The sequence below is a fragment of the Globicephala melas genome, chromosome 2, assembly GCF_963455315.2.
Source record: "Globicephala melas chromosome 2, mGloMel1.2, whole genome shotgun sequence".
Lineage (NCBI taxonomy): Eukaryota > Metazoa > Chordata > Mammalia > Artiodactyla > Delphinidae > Globicephala > Globicephala melas.
In genome coordinates this window covers 77,927,325-77,943,479 of record NC_083315.2, presented here as the reverse complement: position 1 = coordinate 77,943,479, position 16,155 = coordinate 77,927,325, and the positions used below count along the sequence as shown (strand labels likewise).

The following is a 16,155-nucleotide window of genomic DNA, read 5'->3' as shown; positions in this document are numbered from 1 at the left end:
ATAATAGCTCAAAATTATTCTGAGTTTATTATCTTCTAGGTACTATACTAAGCAGTTCATTTATTAAACAAAAACCATGTTCATTTAGGTCATAAAAAGGCTAAAATGAAGTATGTTCTAAGTACTGTCAAAAGTAGCTCCTTGAAGAGAGTATCTTAAGAGAAAGATGGTCTTAGAGTCATATGCTTTTAAAACATTTTAGAAGGGCAAATCACAACATCAACTAAATAAATTACTCAATGTTCTTTCAGAGAGAGAAAAAAAAAAAGAAGGGCAAATCACACTTCAAAGAGAAGATGCTGGTAACCTTGTCATGACCTGAAGAATTAACCTGGTTTTATTGTTAGTACACCAGAGTTAGTTACAGTGAAGTATCTCTTAAGGCTTGTAAACAAAGGGAATTATCCTAAACTTTGTAGGAAAAAGGAAGCCTGTTATGTAGAATTGCATATATGATGCCATGAAACATTCCATTCATTAAACTAATCATCCGTGTTCTGAGTCCCTGTTTGCCAAGCAACTTTATTTTGATTTACCATATCAAATCTGCTTATAAAGAGAAATGAATTTTCATTTAACCTACCGTGACAATGAACATCCTCAGTCAATTTCTGATTATGAATTAATAATAAGTAGGCAATCTGTTTTATTTGTCTCCTGAGCTTGGTTAATGTGACTCTGATCCTTAAAGATGGGCCAGCTCTTGAGGGTGCTCTTGGGTCTTTGAGCGTGAGACTGAGCCAGATCAATTCAATAAGGTAATGAAACACACCCTTGTTATCAGGCTTCTTGGGAGATCATATACCAACCTTTTCCCCAGATGGTATGTGCAAAAGTCCTTTGCTTTTTTATTCTCCACATAGATGAGGTTAGTTGGAAAGAACCTGGCTTGCCAATGGCAAGTGGTCTCTCCTTGACCAAACTCTAAACATGCTCCTCTGAGCCACTTTTTCAACTAGGCCTCATCCTGTGTAAGCAGATGGGGTAGGGGTTCCCTGGAGAAAGAACTAGATATAGCTTCTTGACATAGAGAAGCCATTTTAGGCCTAAGCCATTTTGTGATCTAAGCCTGGCCACAATGCTTGCCTTTGAATAGGTCTCAGTAATAATGATCTTAAGGGAATAAAAGAACAAAGAACTCTCATCAGGCAAGAGAAGGAAGAATAGCAAAGATAACAAATCAGATAATAAAGACTCAGTTCATTTCAATGGTAAAGATTAGCCTGAAGCACTTTTTTGAGCTGTTCTGCAGAATTTAAACCCCCTCCAGGGCTCAAACACCAGATCTACTGGAAGCTAACCGATGTTGACCTTTTCTGACCCTCATAGCTTCAATCAAGCTTGGAACTCTGTCGACCTTTGCCCCAATGCTATGCAGAATTCTCTGCTCAAGCTCCTTCATAAATATGCATACACCAGCCAAGCCCCTTCATGAATATACATGTACCCTTAGCTTAAAACTTCCCTAATTTTGCTGTTCAAGGATACACGCCTTTGGGAAAGATCGCCCGTGTTCTCCCTACTTATTGCAAATAATAAATGGGTCCTTCTTTCGCTCTTTCCCTTGGTTGCGTCTTTTGGCTCGACATCACCAAGAGGTGAACCCAGCTTTTGGGTAACACTTGGGCCTTGTCCTTAAGAGCCTAGTTGTAACAAAACTCTTGTTAAAAAAAAAAAAAAAAAAAAAAAAACTCTTGTTAAACCCTCTCCTTCAACTCCACGCAAGCCTGACTCTTAAGAAGTGCCCTCCTGGAGGAGCTCAACACAGGGTCACAGGGTCACTGGTGAAAGCAAAGGGGAGAGTAGAAACTGATCTGAGCTTAGGCTGAAACTTGAAACTGCTATGGATATGGAGGTCAGAAGGGAGCATGGGTATGAATCCTGAATGGTGGGGAAACTCGAAACCATCACAACCAAGAGGTGGGTTCCATGACACCCGCCCCTCAGGTGAGCAGCCCCGACTCCTTTGCCCCCATGAGGGAAGCCCCACTCACCTGACTTGTCCCCCTGGAGTGAAAAGAGGCCCCACTTTTGAGTGTTGTGTGTCAATAACAGTGTTGTGTCACCGGTGGTCATGTTGATTAGTTGAAGAGAATAAGACTTAAAAAACAAAAAAAATCTTGTTAAATCGGTTTAACCACAATCCCACCATCAACATCTGATCACCTTCAATATCTAACCAAATTCCTCATCTCTCACCATCTCCCAGGTGATATCTGATCAAAATGGCCTGCCTTCAGCAGGAATCCTGTTAGGTTAGTTTAGCCAGAATCTCCCTACCCCTGATGTTTCCACTCAGTAATTTTCTATCCACTGACAAGCCACCCCCTTCCCCACTTCCCCCCAACCCCACTATTGCTCCTTGGCTATAAATCATCACCTGTCCATTCTGTAGTAGGAACTGAACCCAGTTCTATACTGAGTGCTCTTTTCTCCTATTGTAATAGTTTCTGTAATACTTGTTTTTACTGCTGTAACTACTGTCCAGCTCTATCTAGTATTTTGTGATACTAGGAAACTGGAACAGGATATGTTTACTTAAATACATGTGTTTACTTTCCATTTAACTATTAGACAGCATTTATCTATTAGGAGTAATACTTTTACCTCTGTCAGTAAAGAGCTAAAATGTATAAAAGCAAAGTTATCCCAAACCTGGTCTGGGACAAACCTTTTTTTGCTTGAGGTCATTCTCCTTCTGGAAAGAAAGGAGGAAATGAGCATCCCTGACAAAATGCTTAAGCACGTTTAATGAGATAGAGACACATTTTGTGAAACTAGTTACTTACCCACCCTAGCTGACTCTCACGCAATTGTCAGTCAAGAGGCAAGTGGCATGTAAGGAAATACTCTTTTTAAAAATCTAGTCTAGGACTTCCCTGGTGGTGCAGTGGTTAAGAATCCGCCTGCCAATGCAGGGGACGTGGGTTCGAGCCCTGGTCTGGGAAGACTCCACATGCTGTGGAGCAACTAAGCCTGAGCACCACAACTACTGAGCCTGCGCACCACAACTACTGAAGCCTGTGCGCCTAGAGCCCATGCTCCACAACAAGAGAAGCCACTGCAATGAGAAAACTGCGCACTGCAACGAAGAGTAGCCCCTGCTCACCGCAACTAGAGAAAAGCCCACGCGCAGCAACAAAGACCCAATGCAGCCATAAATAAATAAATAAATATTTTAAATAATAAATAACTAAAATAAAAATCTAGTCTAACAATAATCTAATTATTTCCTATTCCTATTTCCTATTATTTCTGTTAAAGAGAAAAATCACAGGCCCAAAATGGCAGCACTTGTGTTAAAAGCCCATGATTTAATACCTAACCTAACTGCAGTTTTGACCTTTCCCAGAAATGTAATCTTAATCAATCAGTTTGGAATTTGCTGGTCAGCACCAAGAGGTAATCTGTCACTTGGGCCCTTTCCAACTCCCGCCAACCCCCTAAAGGAAGAAGAAGCAATCTGCCTGACAAAACCTTTCCCAGCAAAAAGATGTCTTAGCCTAAAAATAATCCATTATTTTTTTTCATCAATAGCTCCCTTGTGCCCCACCCTTCTTTCTATAAAAACCTTCCCTTTTGTACAACCCTTCAGAGGGCGCTTCTAGTTCCTAGATATGATACTGCTTAAATTATGAATCACTGAATAAGGCCAATTAGGTCTTCAGACTTTGAACTCTGTTTTTTAACATTTCCTATTTCTATAAAGGATCAATTGCAAAATGGACTAACTAGCAGTTTTTCCTTTGCATGCAAAATTGTGATATAGCTTTGATATTTATTACCAACTTAGCGGAAAAGTTTTCTTTAATTAATGTGTACACTGTGTATTTATGTAATAAGCAGTTATGGTAGGGGGTCCTCAGAGAAAGAGATCCAGGCATGGTTTTCTTGACATAAGAGAAGCCATTTTAGGCCTAAGCCATTTTGTGATCTAAGCCTGGCCACAATGCTTGCCCTCAGTAATAATAATCTTAAGGGAACAAAAGAACAAAGTACTCTTATCAGGCAAGAGAAGGAACAACAACAAAGACAACAAATCAGATAAGAAAGACTTCCCAGATCTGTTTCAATGGTAAAGATTAGCCTGAAGCACTTTCTTGAGCTGTTCTGAAGAATTTAACCCCCCTCTAGGGCTCAACCACCATTATCTACTGGAAGCTAAGGGATGATGATGTTGACCTTTTCTGACCTTCATGACTTCAATCAACTAAAGCTTGGAACTCTGTTGACCTTTGCCCAATTCCATGCAGAATTCTCTGCTCAAGCTCTTTCATGAATATGCATGGACCCTTAGCTTAAAACTTCCCCAAGTTTGCTGTTCTGGGAGACACTGCCTCAGGAAAGATCCCCAGTGTTCTCCTTACTTGCTGCAAGTAATAAATCCTTCCTTCTTTGGCTTGGTCATGTCAAAGGACTACCATGACAATTTTTTCTTTTAATAATTTTATTCATAGGCTTTAATGATCACACTATTATTTGGGAAACATGTTTTTATCATAAATGAAATGGGAATGTCTATATCTATATTTTAACTCTATCACTACTTCAGTCTAAGACAGAAGTCCCTTAATAGAAGATTGCTCAAAAAAAAGGTCAAGTGAATACAAATGAGTGTCTGTTGCTTTTAAACCAAGACTTAGAGGATAGGGTCAAAAAGAATAAATAACTACTTAAGACTCCCTTCTTCTACCTCCTCCAAAAATAGATTCTTTTGCTCTTATGGTAGCTATTGGGGCCAGTTTTTGTTTTCTGACTGAGATAGTAATAGGAATGAGACAGGAGGGAAGGGGGCAGGGCACAACCTTTAAAAGAATGACACAGCCATTGAGGATGCAGAAAAAAAACTAGTTAGAACCAACTAGGTCCAAGATGGCAGAAGATTCAACTTCCATTAGCCCTTGCGCCTCAGTACACGCTCATTGTAATATCAATACATTAGCTAAATGATACATCCACAGGCACCATGACAGCTCCAAGGCTGACCATAAAAGGCCAAAAAGTGGGCTGTGGAAATCCCTGCCCCTTGTCCAAGATAGTAGGAATAATCCTCCCACCTATGAAATTACCCAGCCGTAAAAACGATCCCCCCCACACCTCAGCACCACTCTTGCCTTTTGAGACGGACCACATTCTGACTATGGAATGTGTATTTCTCTAAACAAACCTGCTTTCGCTTTACTATGGCTCACTCTTGAATTCTTTCCTGCGCGAAGCCAAGGACCCTCACTCGGCGGCCTGTCCCAGGGACTTACCCAAGACCTGGGACATGACCATACTCGTGTGCCCCATTTTTCCTGCAACAGGAAGAGCATGAGGAAAGACTAGTTTGGTTAAAGTATTTTGAATGTCAAACTGGTATGTGTCAAACAGAAGAACCACCTCTATTTTGGTTACATTTATTTTTAAAAATAAAAGCAAACCAGGGGAACTCCCCTGGTGGCACAGTGGTTGAGAGTCCGCCTGCCAACGCAGGGGACATGCATTTGAGCCCTGGTCCAGGAAGATCCCACATGCCGCGGAGCAACTAAGCCCGTGCACCACAAATACTGAGCCTGTGTTCTAGAGCCTGTGAGCCACAAGTACTAAGCCCGAGTGCCACAACTACTGAAGCCCGTGTGCCTAGAGCCCGTGCTTGGCAAAGGAGAGGCTACCGCGATGAAAAGCCCATGCACCACAACAAAGAGTAGCCCCTGCTCACTGCAGCAACAAAGACCCAACACAGCCATAAATTAATTAATTAATTAAAACAAAAAAACCAAACAAGGGTTGATTATAAGAAAAAAGCAATCCTGTCTCACCAGAAGGTCTGATAACTGGGCAGAACTGCTATAGAATTTATCAAGAGTTGCTTTATAGAAGTAAAAATTTCAAGGTTGCTGAACTAGGATACTCTTACATATTCAAAAAAGTACTGCATTTTTTCTTTAAGAAAGAGGCTGTTTTATGATCCACTTGAATGACACCTGATGAACAAATACTATAAAACTTACTCCAAAAAATTTTGTTTTGTTTTCCTAAAAATCCTCTACATATAATCACAGAGAAATGTGACAACTATTGGATGCAAAAGGGAAGCTGTACTGGTTTTGCTTAATGCTTGCATCATCACAGAGATACAACACAAGTGGTGGTGCAATCCAGTGTCAGTATCATAATACGCGAAGTTAACATTTTCACCTTTGCTTCCTTTTTTTTTTTTAATAAATTTATTTATTTTTGGCTGTGTTAGGACTTTGTTGCTGCGAACGGGCTTTCTCTAGCTGCAGCGAGCAAGGGCTACTCTTCGTTGCGGTGTGTGGGCTTCTCATTGCGGTGGCTTCTCTTGTTGCGGAGCATAGACTCTAGGCGCACAGGCTTCAGTAGGTGTGGCACGCAGGCTCAGTAGTTGTGGCTCTCGGGCTCTAGAGTGCAAGCTCAGTGGTTGTGGTGCGTGAGCTTAGTTGCTCTGCGACATGTGGGATCTTCCCGGACCAGGGCTCGAACCCATGTCCCCTGCATTGGCAGGCGGATTCTTAACCACTGGGCCACCAAGGAAGTCCCTGCTGCCTTCTTTTGTTTTTTTCCTGATGTACTTGAAGGTACTAGAAAAAATCTCACTAGAAAATTTATCATCACCAGATAGTGTTATGAAATATGATCGACACTTTGGCAAACACTTCCCACAACTAAAGTTGAAGATAAGGTTTCCCAAACAGTTGTTTTACTAGGGTAAACTGGTCTAACCTCAAACAACAGGTAGCAGAGCAGTATTTTTTTAAAAGAAGGTCCTGTGCATTTGGAAACTAAGTCAAAACATCAGTATTGATTATACCAAGCCCAATCATTCAGACAATTAAATAGAGTAGTATATAATACAAACAAAAATACTTTATAAATACAATCTTTTATTTTAAACTTCTCTTTGTTAAAAATGAATCAGTAAGCATCCTGGTAATCACACCAACAAACATTTTGTTAGTTATAAGGGCAAGCTGAATTCAGTAACAAAAAAATACAATTATGTTGTAATATGAAACAAATAATTAAAATAGATTATTCTTACTTTGACTTACTTATTCAAAAACCACTGAAATCAAACATTTCATTTTCTACAGATTTATAATATTCTGCCCTGTACAGAACTAAAGAGAAAGTGATTCTGTATAATCAGCCATAATATGCACAGATTCCTAATGCCTCCAGTTATTTTTGTAAAACTTAGAACAATACCTAGTACAATACCTAGTTGCTTCTAGTAGTCATTAAGATTTTAGTTGTGTTCCTTGAATTATATTCCGAATCTTCTCAGCATCATTTTGTACAATTTTGTTGGATGGATCAATCTTAAGGGCAGCTTCATAATCCTGTAGGCCTATATTTATATAGCAATGATGATGAATAAAATATTTTATAAATACTTGTGTTATCTAAACAATATTTTTAAAAAATAAAAAGAATCATTAAATCCATGGTTCAGCACAAGCAACGGGTTTTAGTCAGATTCCCATTTTCATATACATGGTCTCTAAGAGACTGAAGAAATTTTTCAGTAATTTCAGAAATAATTATGATTTCATTCAAGATTCAGTAAGAAGCAGTTTTTTTAAACTGAAATACAAATAAGCTAACAGCTTAAATTCATTAAAGCATGAATAGACTCAAAACTCATATATCAAAAGGACATTTTTATCACCTCAATGAAAAAGTAATAAATGCCATCTTCTTTCAGAATTCTAGATTTTAAAAAATAATTTTGGTAGACTCAATCCATACTTTATATAATTTATAGACTATAGTTTGTGCTCTCTTTTTTTCTCCTAATTATCCTATCTACAAAATTTCTTTGAGGAAAATTGGTTAAAAAGGAAAGCATTGTGGACTGGTTGTTAAAAATATATAACTGGATCTAAATCTTTAACAAAAATATCAGTGAGAAGAATTTCTAAGGAAACTTGACTTCCAGGTGCTATTGATTTGCCATGCCACTTCAGGCAAATCACTTAATGTCTCTAAGTCTCCATTTTCTCATCTTTAAAATGAAAGGAGGGTCCTTTTAGCTCAAAAAAGTCTAGGATGCTGCAATTCCTAAAGAATGCTTACAGTGTTTCATTCCTGTCTTGATCATTTTTATCCTCATGAAGCTGAATAAGACTCTTAAAAAAAAGGATAGGCATATAAACCTAATTTGGATGCTTTGGTTGGAAAAACCTAAAAATGGCAGAAACAAGCTTACAAACAAGTCAGAAATAATAAAACTTTATAAGCTAAAGCCAATTCCCTGGCAAGACATCATCAGGAATAGGCCTTTAGGCCTTGAATAAAGGGAAACTGAACGGGAATCTGGGTAGGGAAGTATGGGAAGAAGAGCACTGAAGATAAAACTCGGGGGCAATATGAGTAACTGCAAATAGTCCTTAATTACATTAAAAATGAAAAACAATAAAAATTAAATAAATATGGCTTCCATACACATGAGACTGAATTACAAACCTTAGTACGGTCTCACAAAAATAAGCAATTGATCATACATTGTGGTAGATCAGTTATTTCTGAGCTTATGAATGTATGTATGTATGTATGTATGTATGTAGTGTCTGTGTGTCTGACCAAAGAAGCTCATTTTAAAATTTCCATTATATCTTAAGTGACTCATTTATCACACATCTTTCCACAAAAAAACTTGTCTGATACTACAGCATCTCCCTAGACCTAGGGAGATGTTTATATCTTGTGTTAATTCCCTTCTACAACAATGATTTATTAAAATATTTCAAATCATCTTTTGTTTTCTCAGAAATTGCAAAGAATAAATTAAATGCTAAAAGTGTAAAATAATGGAGTCATCTTGAATAATGGCAATGACGTTTTTTTTAGAGTATAACTTGGAACTTAAAACATTTCTGTCATTTCTTACCTTCTACATACAATTCTAGTTGACAGAATGCTGTTCCACGTCGTACGTGTGCCTTGATTCTTGCATTAGCATTGTCTGCAACAGGTGGTGTCAATAATTCTAGTGCCTTACAAAAAGAAAAAAAAATAGGGAAAAATATAATTTCCTAATTTAAACTTGAGCAAAACATGATAAAACTCAACTTTAAAACAAGCCTCAAGCCCTCACCCACCTAAATTTTTGGCTTAACTAGGACAGGAATTTATCAAATACATACATTTATGTTGAACAATTTTAGGACTTGTTCAATTGTTCCTATATGAGATTCATACCCTTGCCCCCAAACTTATGATTTAGTTTATCATTTGAAACCTCTACAGCTTTACCTTTACTAGCAGGGATGATTAAATAGCATTAATTTAATTAATGCTATTAATTATAGTATTATATATACTATATATAATGCTTTTATATTTAAATTTGGTGATTCCATTTATTCATTCATTCAATAAATATTTGTTTGTGCCCGAAATTATGCTACTAAAAGGAAAACTGGATCACAAAAATATTGTCACATCTTCAATAGCTTAATGAGATCAAAATATGAGGACTAGGGCTTCCCTGGTGGCACAGTGGTTGAGAGTCTGCCTGCTGATGCAGGTGACACGGGTTCGTGCCCCGGTCCGGGAAGATCCCACATGCCGCGGAGCGGCTGGGCCTGTGAGCCATGGCCGCTGGGCCTGCCCGTCCAGAGCCTGTGCTCTGCAGGAGAGGCCACAACAGTGAGAGGCCCGCGTACCGCAAAAAAAAAAAAAAAAATAGGAGGACGTGATTGTTTCCTCCATATCCTCAATCTCAAGGAGACACATAAAAGATTTTGCATGTGATTTCCCTTAAAACAAGTTACTTTGATATGGGGGGGGGAAACAGAAAAAACTAGAAGTTTAAGATAATGACATGATATTCATAATGGAAATTAGAATATACTAAGTTACTCTGAAAATGGAAAAATAATCATGGAGATATCCTTTTACTGTGCAAGCGGTAGTGACACCAAGTGTTCTTTTATCTCGCATCAAGTCTGCAAAACTTTAATAAGAAAAAAGGTGAGCACAAACTGACAACCATTTACTAATTTCCTTCTGAACTTCAACTGATACACCAGGGCAATTGATAGGGGATCTCTAATCTAATTTGAAGTCTCAAGAAACACTAGTTCCTTGTCCATTAAAAAAAAAAAAATTCTTTTGGGGGGGAATTCCCTGGGGGTCCATTGGTTAGGACTCTGTGCTTCCAATGCAGGGGACACAGGTTCGATCCCTAGTTGGGGAACTAAGATCCTGCAAGCCACGTGGCATGGACAAAATAAAAAAAAAGAATTTTTTTTTTTTTCAGTAAAAAGATGTAAAAAGCAAGATTCTTAAAAGATTGCAACTCACTTATTCAAATTTAACTGACAAAAGATAAGGGCATCATTTAAACCAATAAATAGGAGCATAACAATTTTAAAGCACCATATATAAATAAATAGATACACATACCTTAGAAGAATCTTCTATGGCCTTGTGTAAGTTTTTCAGTTTTAGATGGCAAGCAGCCCGATTCAAATACAGTAGTGGAATCTTATTATTTAGTCTTATGGCTAAGTTGTACGCATTAATAGCTGCCAAATAGTTTTCTGTTGCAAACAATTTGCTAATGAGACGAAAACATAAAAGAAAAGCAATGTAACACTAAAAGAGAAACACAGAAATAATATCTAATGATATTTGGCACAGGGGATAGATGGCTTCCTTTCTTTCCATTCCTTGTAAAATGGACATTGCGGGTGGCACTAAGCCCACCTATCCTCCATACATCAGCATGTAATCTGAACGGGCCTGACCTCACCTCCACCTCCAAGGGTAGCCAATCAACAGCTTAAGCCAACAGGCATATTTCCATCCACCCTGCTACAATGATTGACAAAGGGATGGATTTATGACCTAAACTGGTCTATTCAGAATGAAGCCTGTGATTTTATTACCAAAGTTGGAGAACGAAAAATTGGGAAAACTCCCCCTGCTGGACACAAATGAAGAAAGCATATAAGCCCAAATTGTTGCTGACCATCTTTCATACTGTGGGAGGAGCTAGCACTAGAATAAAGTTGATACTATTGAATTATGAAAAGGATAAAAAGGCAGTTAAGCTGTTGGATCAAGCTTTACCCGAAATGTAACACACCTTTAGCTTTTTAGTTATATAAGCCAATAAATTCCTTTAAACATTAAGTCAGTTTAAATTGGGTTTCTCAGTTACTTGCAAAACAAAAGCATCCTAATAAATACACTCTTTCAGTTCAAACCTTCCAAAATTCTCTTCAAATAAAGAGATGTACATAATTAAAGGATGTATTTAAAACATAAAGCGTCTTGTTTGTTTTTCATGTACAGTTCCTGGTATTTCGAAAAATGCATAAACCAAAGAAAATAGAAAATACTTTGCCAAATATAAAAGTGCCATAAAAACAACACTTTGTACATTGTATTCATTTCCAGTCGATTGTACTCTACACTTTACAATTCTAGAATAATAAACACGATGACTTCAAAAGTAGACCCATAAAAGGAGACAGCAAATCATGAATAAAAGGTAAAATGACACCACTGTGACATTTAACCTAAGCCTGACTCAAGTTTAAAATAACTTCCTCAAACTAGAAAAGCTAATTCTGTGGGAACAGTTTACCTTTCTGAAATGTCTCATTTCAGCTAGGATGTTTCTGACTGCAAGGAACAGAAGCTCAACTCAAACTGGTTTAAACAAGGAAGGAAATAGATCGTCTCACATTAAACAAGTTCAGAGGGAAAGGCTCCATGCCCAATATGATCAGCAGAACAAGGATCTTATCAAGGCCTCAGTTTCCTTCCATTTCTCCACCCTACTGGACTCAGCAGCTACTTCATCCTGGAGCTGGTTTTCCTCATGCATAGTTCAAGGTGCCACATTCAGGCACAATATTCATTAGAAGCAAATGGGACAGTATTTTCTGGTATATGCTCCTTGAGAGCAAGAAAACCTTGCCCAGAAATCTCCCAGTTCACTTCCTTTCCCATCTCACTGACCAAAAATATCTACCCTTAAAAAATATTTTGCCTTAAAAAAACCAACCAGTTTCTCCTGTTCTCAATCCTTCTACCCATTCTCTCTCTCTCCAGTTTCACTCCTCAATGCTATATACTGCTGTTTGGGAACGTTTAAAAAAATTCAACAATATGACCATCTGTCCATGTTAATAAATATAGAGATATACTTTTTTTACAGAGATTTTTACAGACCACTCTCTCATTTGTGCAAGGATTTCTAAAACCAGTCTCCTCCTACTGAGAGACACTTAGGTGTTTTGTTTCCCGATACTTAGCTTTTATAAACAATATTATAATACACATTACTGCACATATACATAAAACACACACACACACCAGCAGTGTAATGAAAGTAATCCTGATTTGTTGCAGTCAATCAGAATTTATAGCTGAACTTGGGACAGGGTCCCCACCCTAAGTCACACAGACAAGGTCTACACACCTAAACAAAATAGGGACTCCGCCAACAAGGATAAAAGGAGATGATAAATGTTGACTAGATAACCTATTGTGTCTACTACAAACCTTCTTTTTAAATTAATTTAATTTTAAAATTTACCACTTTAACCATTTTTAAGTGTACAGCTTAGTGGCATTAAATGCATACACACTTTACACACTTTTGTACAACCATCAGCACCATCCATATCTAGAACTTTTTCATCTTCCCAAAATGAAACTCTACACCTATTGAACAATAACTCCCCATTCCCTCCTACCTTCGACAACCACCATTCTTTTTCTGTCGCTGTGAGTCTGACTACTCTAGGTACCTCATATAAGTGGAGTCATATAAGGACAATATTTGTCCTTTTGTGCCTAGCTTATTTTACTTAGCATAATGTCTTCAAGGTTCATCATGCTGTAGCACGTGACAATATTTTCTTCCTTTCTAAGGTTGAATAATAGTCTCCTGTATGGATAAATCACATTTGTTTATCCATTTATCCATCAATAGACCCTTGGGTTGCTTTCACCTTTTGGCTATTGTGAATAATGCTGCTATAAACATGGGTATACAAATATCTGTTTGTGTCCCTGCTTTCAATACTTTTGTGTGTGTATCTAGACAGAACTGCTGGATCATATGGGAATTCTTTTTATTTTGGTCATGCTGCACAGCATGCAGGATCTTAGTTCCCTAACCAGGGTTTGAACCCGTGCCCCCTGCAATGGAAGCACGGAATCCTAACCACTGGACTGCCAGGGAATTCCCTCATATGGTAAGCCTATTTTTAACTTTTTGAGGAGCCTCCATACTGTTTTCTCTACTGTGCACCACCATTTTACATTCCCACCAACAGTGTTCAAGGGTTCCAATTTTTCTACAACCTCACCAACACTTGTTATTTTCTGTTTTTTTTGTTGTTGTTTGTTTTTTTAATAATAGCCATCCTTCTGTGTGTGAAGTATTATCTCATTGTGCTTTTCATTTGCATTTTCTGAATGATTAGTGATGTTCGACATCTTTCCACGTGCTTATTAGCCATGTGCATATCTTTGAAGAAAGGTCTATTTAAGTCCTTTGCACATTTTTTAATCAGGCTGTTTATTTTTTGCTGTTGAGTTGCAGAAGTTCTTTATATGTACTCTGATATTAACCCTTTTCAGAAATATGATTTGCAAATATTTTCTCTATTCCATGGGTTGTCTTTTCACTCTGTTGACAGTGTCTTTGATGCACAAAAGGTTTTAATTTTGACGCATTCCAAAATAACCATTTTTTCTTTTGTTGCCTGTGCTTTTGATGTTACATCCAAGAAATATGGCCAAATCCAATGTCATGAAGAATCCTATGTTTTCCCCTAAGAGTTTTATAGTTTTAGCTCTTATGTTTAGGTGTTTGATCCATTTTGAGTTAATTTTTGTATATGGTGTTAGGTAAGGGTTCAAATTCATTCTTTGGAATAAAGGCTGAAAATGAAATGAAAACTGGATATCCAGTTTTTCCAACACCATTTGTTGAAAAACAACATCCTTTCTCCATTAAATATTCTTAGCACCCTTGTTGAAAATCATTTGACCATATGATTTTCATATGTGAAGGTTGTTTCTGGGCTATGTATTCCATTGGGCTATATCTATATAAACCTTATATTAATACATTTATTTGGAGCTCCATTTTTCATCTTTAATATAAGTTTACAGTTTTATAATGTAACAGTTTTAACAGAAAAATTCTCCCAGATTCTAAGGGAAGAACAGCTTACAATGAGCAGTATTAAAAGAACCAGTGTAGCATGTAGGAAACAAACCAGTGTAGCATGTAGGAGGGAAAAGTGGGGAGAGGGATAAACTGGGAGATTGGGATTGACATATACACACTACTATATATAAAACAGATAACTAATAAGGTCCTACTGTATAACATAGGGAACTCTACTCGACACGCTGTAATGATCTATATGGGAAAAGAATCTAAAAAAGAGTGCATATATATATATATGTATAACAGATTCACTTTGCTGTACACCTGAAACTAACACAACATTATAAATCAACTATATGCCAATAAAAATTTAAAAAAATAAGAGCCACTGTAGGAGCCATAATAGCAAGAAATATGAAGTATTAAACATTTTTAATGTTTACATATATATTAAAATATAAATCCAAATGAACATTATATTCTTTAAACTTCAATACCAGTACAAACATCCAATAAAGCATAATTTGCTTTATGGCTTTCAGAATGGTTCTGAACTCAGAAACAGCTGAATTTCAAAAGGAAAGAGAAAAAAAATTAAACCTGTCTTAAGGGCAGTAGCCTTTGAACACCAAATTTAAACAGAGAAGCTAATAACCAGTAAGTCTCGCCTGATGGCTCCAAATAAAGCAATGCCAATGAAAAGAATTATGCAAAAGTACTCATTCAAAACATATTGAGTCCTTATGGTACTGACTATACAGAAAGAACAAAAGAGACGTGGAGAATTGCAAACACTCCTGTCATTTTTATGACGATTGATTGGTTTGACTTTGTAAAGAAGGAAACATTCTGATTGGCAATGGCCAAAAGGGCCAAACATTTTGAGCAACAGTTCAGCACAGGAGAAGCTACAAGAAGCAGGAGTGATAAGAAAGAAGCAATGTGGAGGGAAGTAAAGAAAGGGGCAGAAAAGAGTTAAGAGAAGTCAAAAGCAGTGGGGCTTACATTGATACTAGGTATAAAATAGATAACAAATGAGAACATACTGTATAGCACAGGGAACTCTACTTAATGCACTGTGGTGACCTAAATGGGAAGGAAATCCAAAAAAGAGGGGATATATGTATATGTATGGCTGATTCACTTTGCTGTACAGTAGAAACTAACATAACATTGTAAAGCAACTATACTCCAATAAAAATTAATTTAAAAAAAAAATGACTAAAGGAAGCAAGATGTAGAATTTGTACGTTGGTAGTACTGTTCTTTGTATACTGAGATGTTACAGATTATATGTCACACCGTCATTTCATATATAGTAAGAAAAAATCTGCCAGTTAAACTATAACAATGTTTGCTTATTTTTTAAAAAAAAAAGCAGTGGGGCTTAGAAACAGCAATGGAGGCAGAGAGTAACACATATTCCAATACAAGACACAACAGCTCTGTTTTGTGGGTAATAAGGACTCTAACAGCCACCTACCCCTCAAAAGACTTTTAAGGTCCTGGTTTCTTTCAGCATCTTATGTGGGTAGAAAACATTCTTGGTATCTCAAGAGCTTCTAAAACTGAGTATTAGTGCACCTTAGTGAAGGAACATCAACCAGTACAATTTAGCACTCAGGATGGAAGGAGGAAAAGGATACTGCATACAAAATAAAATGACAAGTTAGGCCATAATAGGGACTGTACTGCAACAGAGTATTATGGGCTGTAAAATACATACAATCAACAAACAAAATTATAATTATGTCAAAGAAGTCATCTTAGAATATGGCTTCTAAACTTCTTTAAGTCAGGCAAAAGGTAGCAGCATAAGAAAACTGTCTTATCTCCATAAACAAATAAAGTTGTAAAAAATGCAGCAGAGCAAGGCAGATTTGGCAGATCTGTTCTGAAAGTAAGCAAGTACAAGAGGATACTGGGAGACAATTCTCCATGGGTCTTTTACCCTGCGTGTCATATGTCAGATGCACTGACAGCTTCTGTTTGGGACTATCTTT

General features: G+C 37.3%; 1 protein-coding gene across 2 annotated transcripts in view; it reads right to left on the bottom strand.

The window, feature by feature from the left end:
• Positions 1-6,883: 6,883 nt before the first annotated feature.
• DNAAF4 (dynein axonemal assembly factor 4) overlaps positions 6,884-16,155 on the bottom strand; it is an 82,117-nt gene continuing 72,845 nt past the window's right edge. Inside the window, exons 7-9 of one of the 2 annotated variants that reach the window (XM_030878750.3) lie at positions 10,417-10,570; positions 8,897-9,002; positions 6,884-7,354 (exon numbers count right to left, since the gene is read on the bottom strand). In XM_030878750.3, coding sequence (XP_030734610.2) covers positions 7,245-7,354; positions 8,897-9,002; positions 10,417-10,570 — 370 coding nt within the window. In that variant the 3' untranslated portion in view covers positions 6,884-7,244. The remainder of the gene's footprint in view (positions 7,355-8,896; positions 9,003-10,416; positions 10,571-16,155) is intronic. The other variant, XM_030878751.3, reaches the window with a different exon arrangement.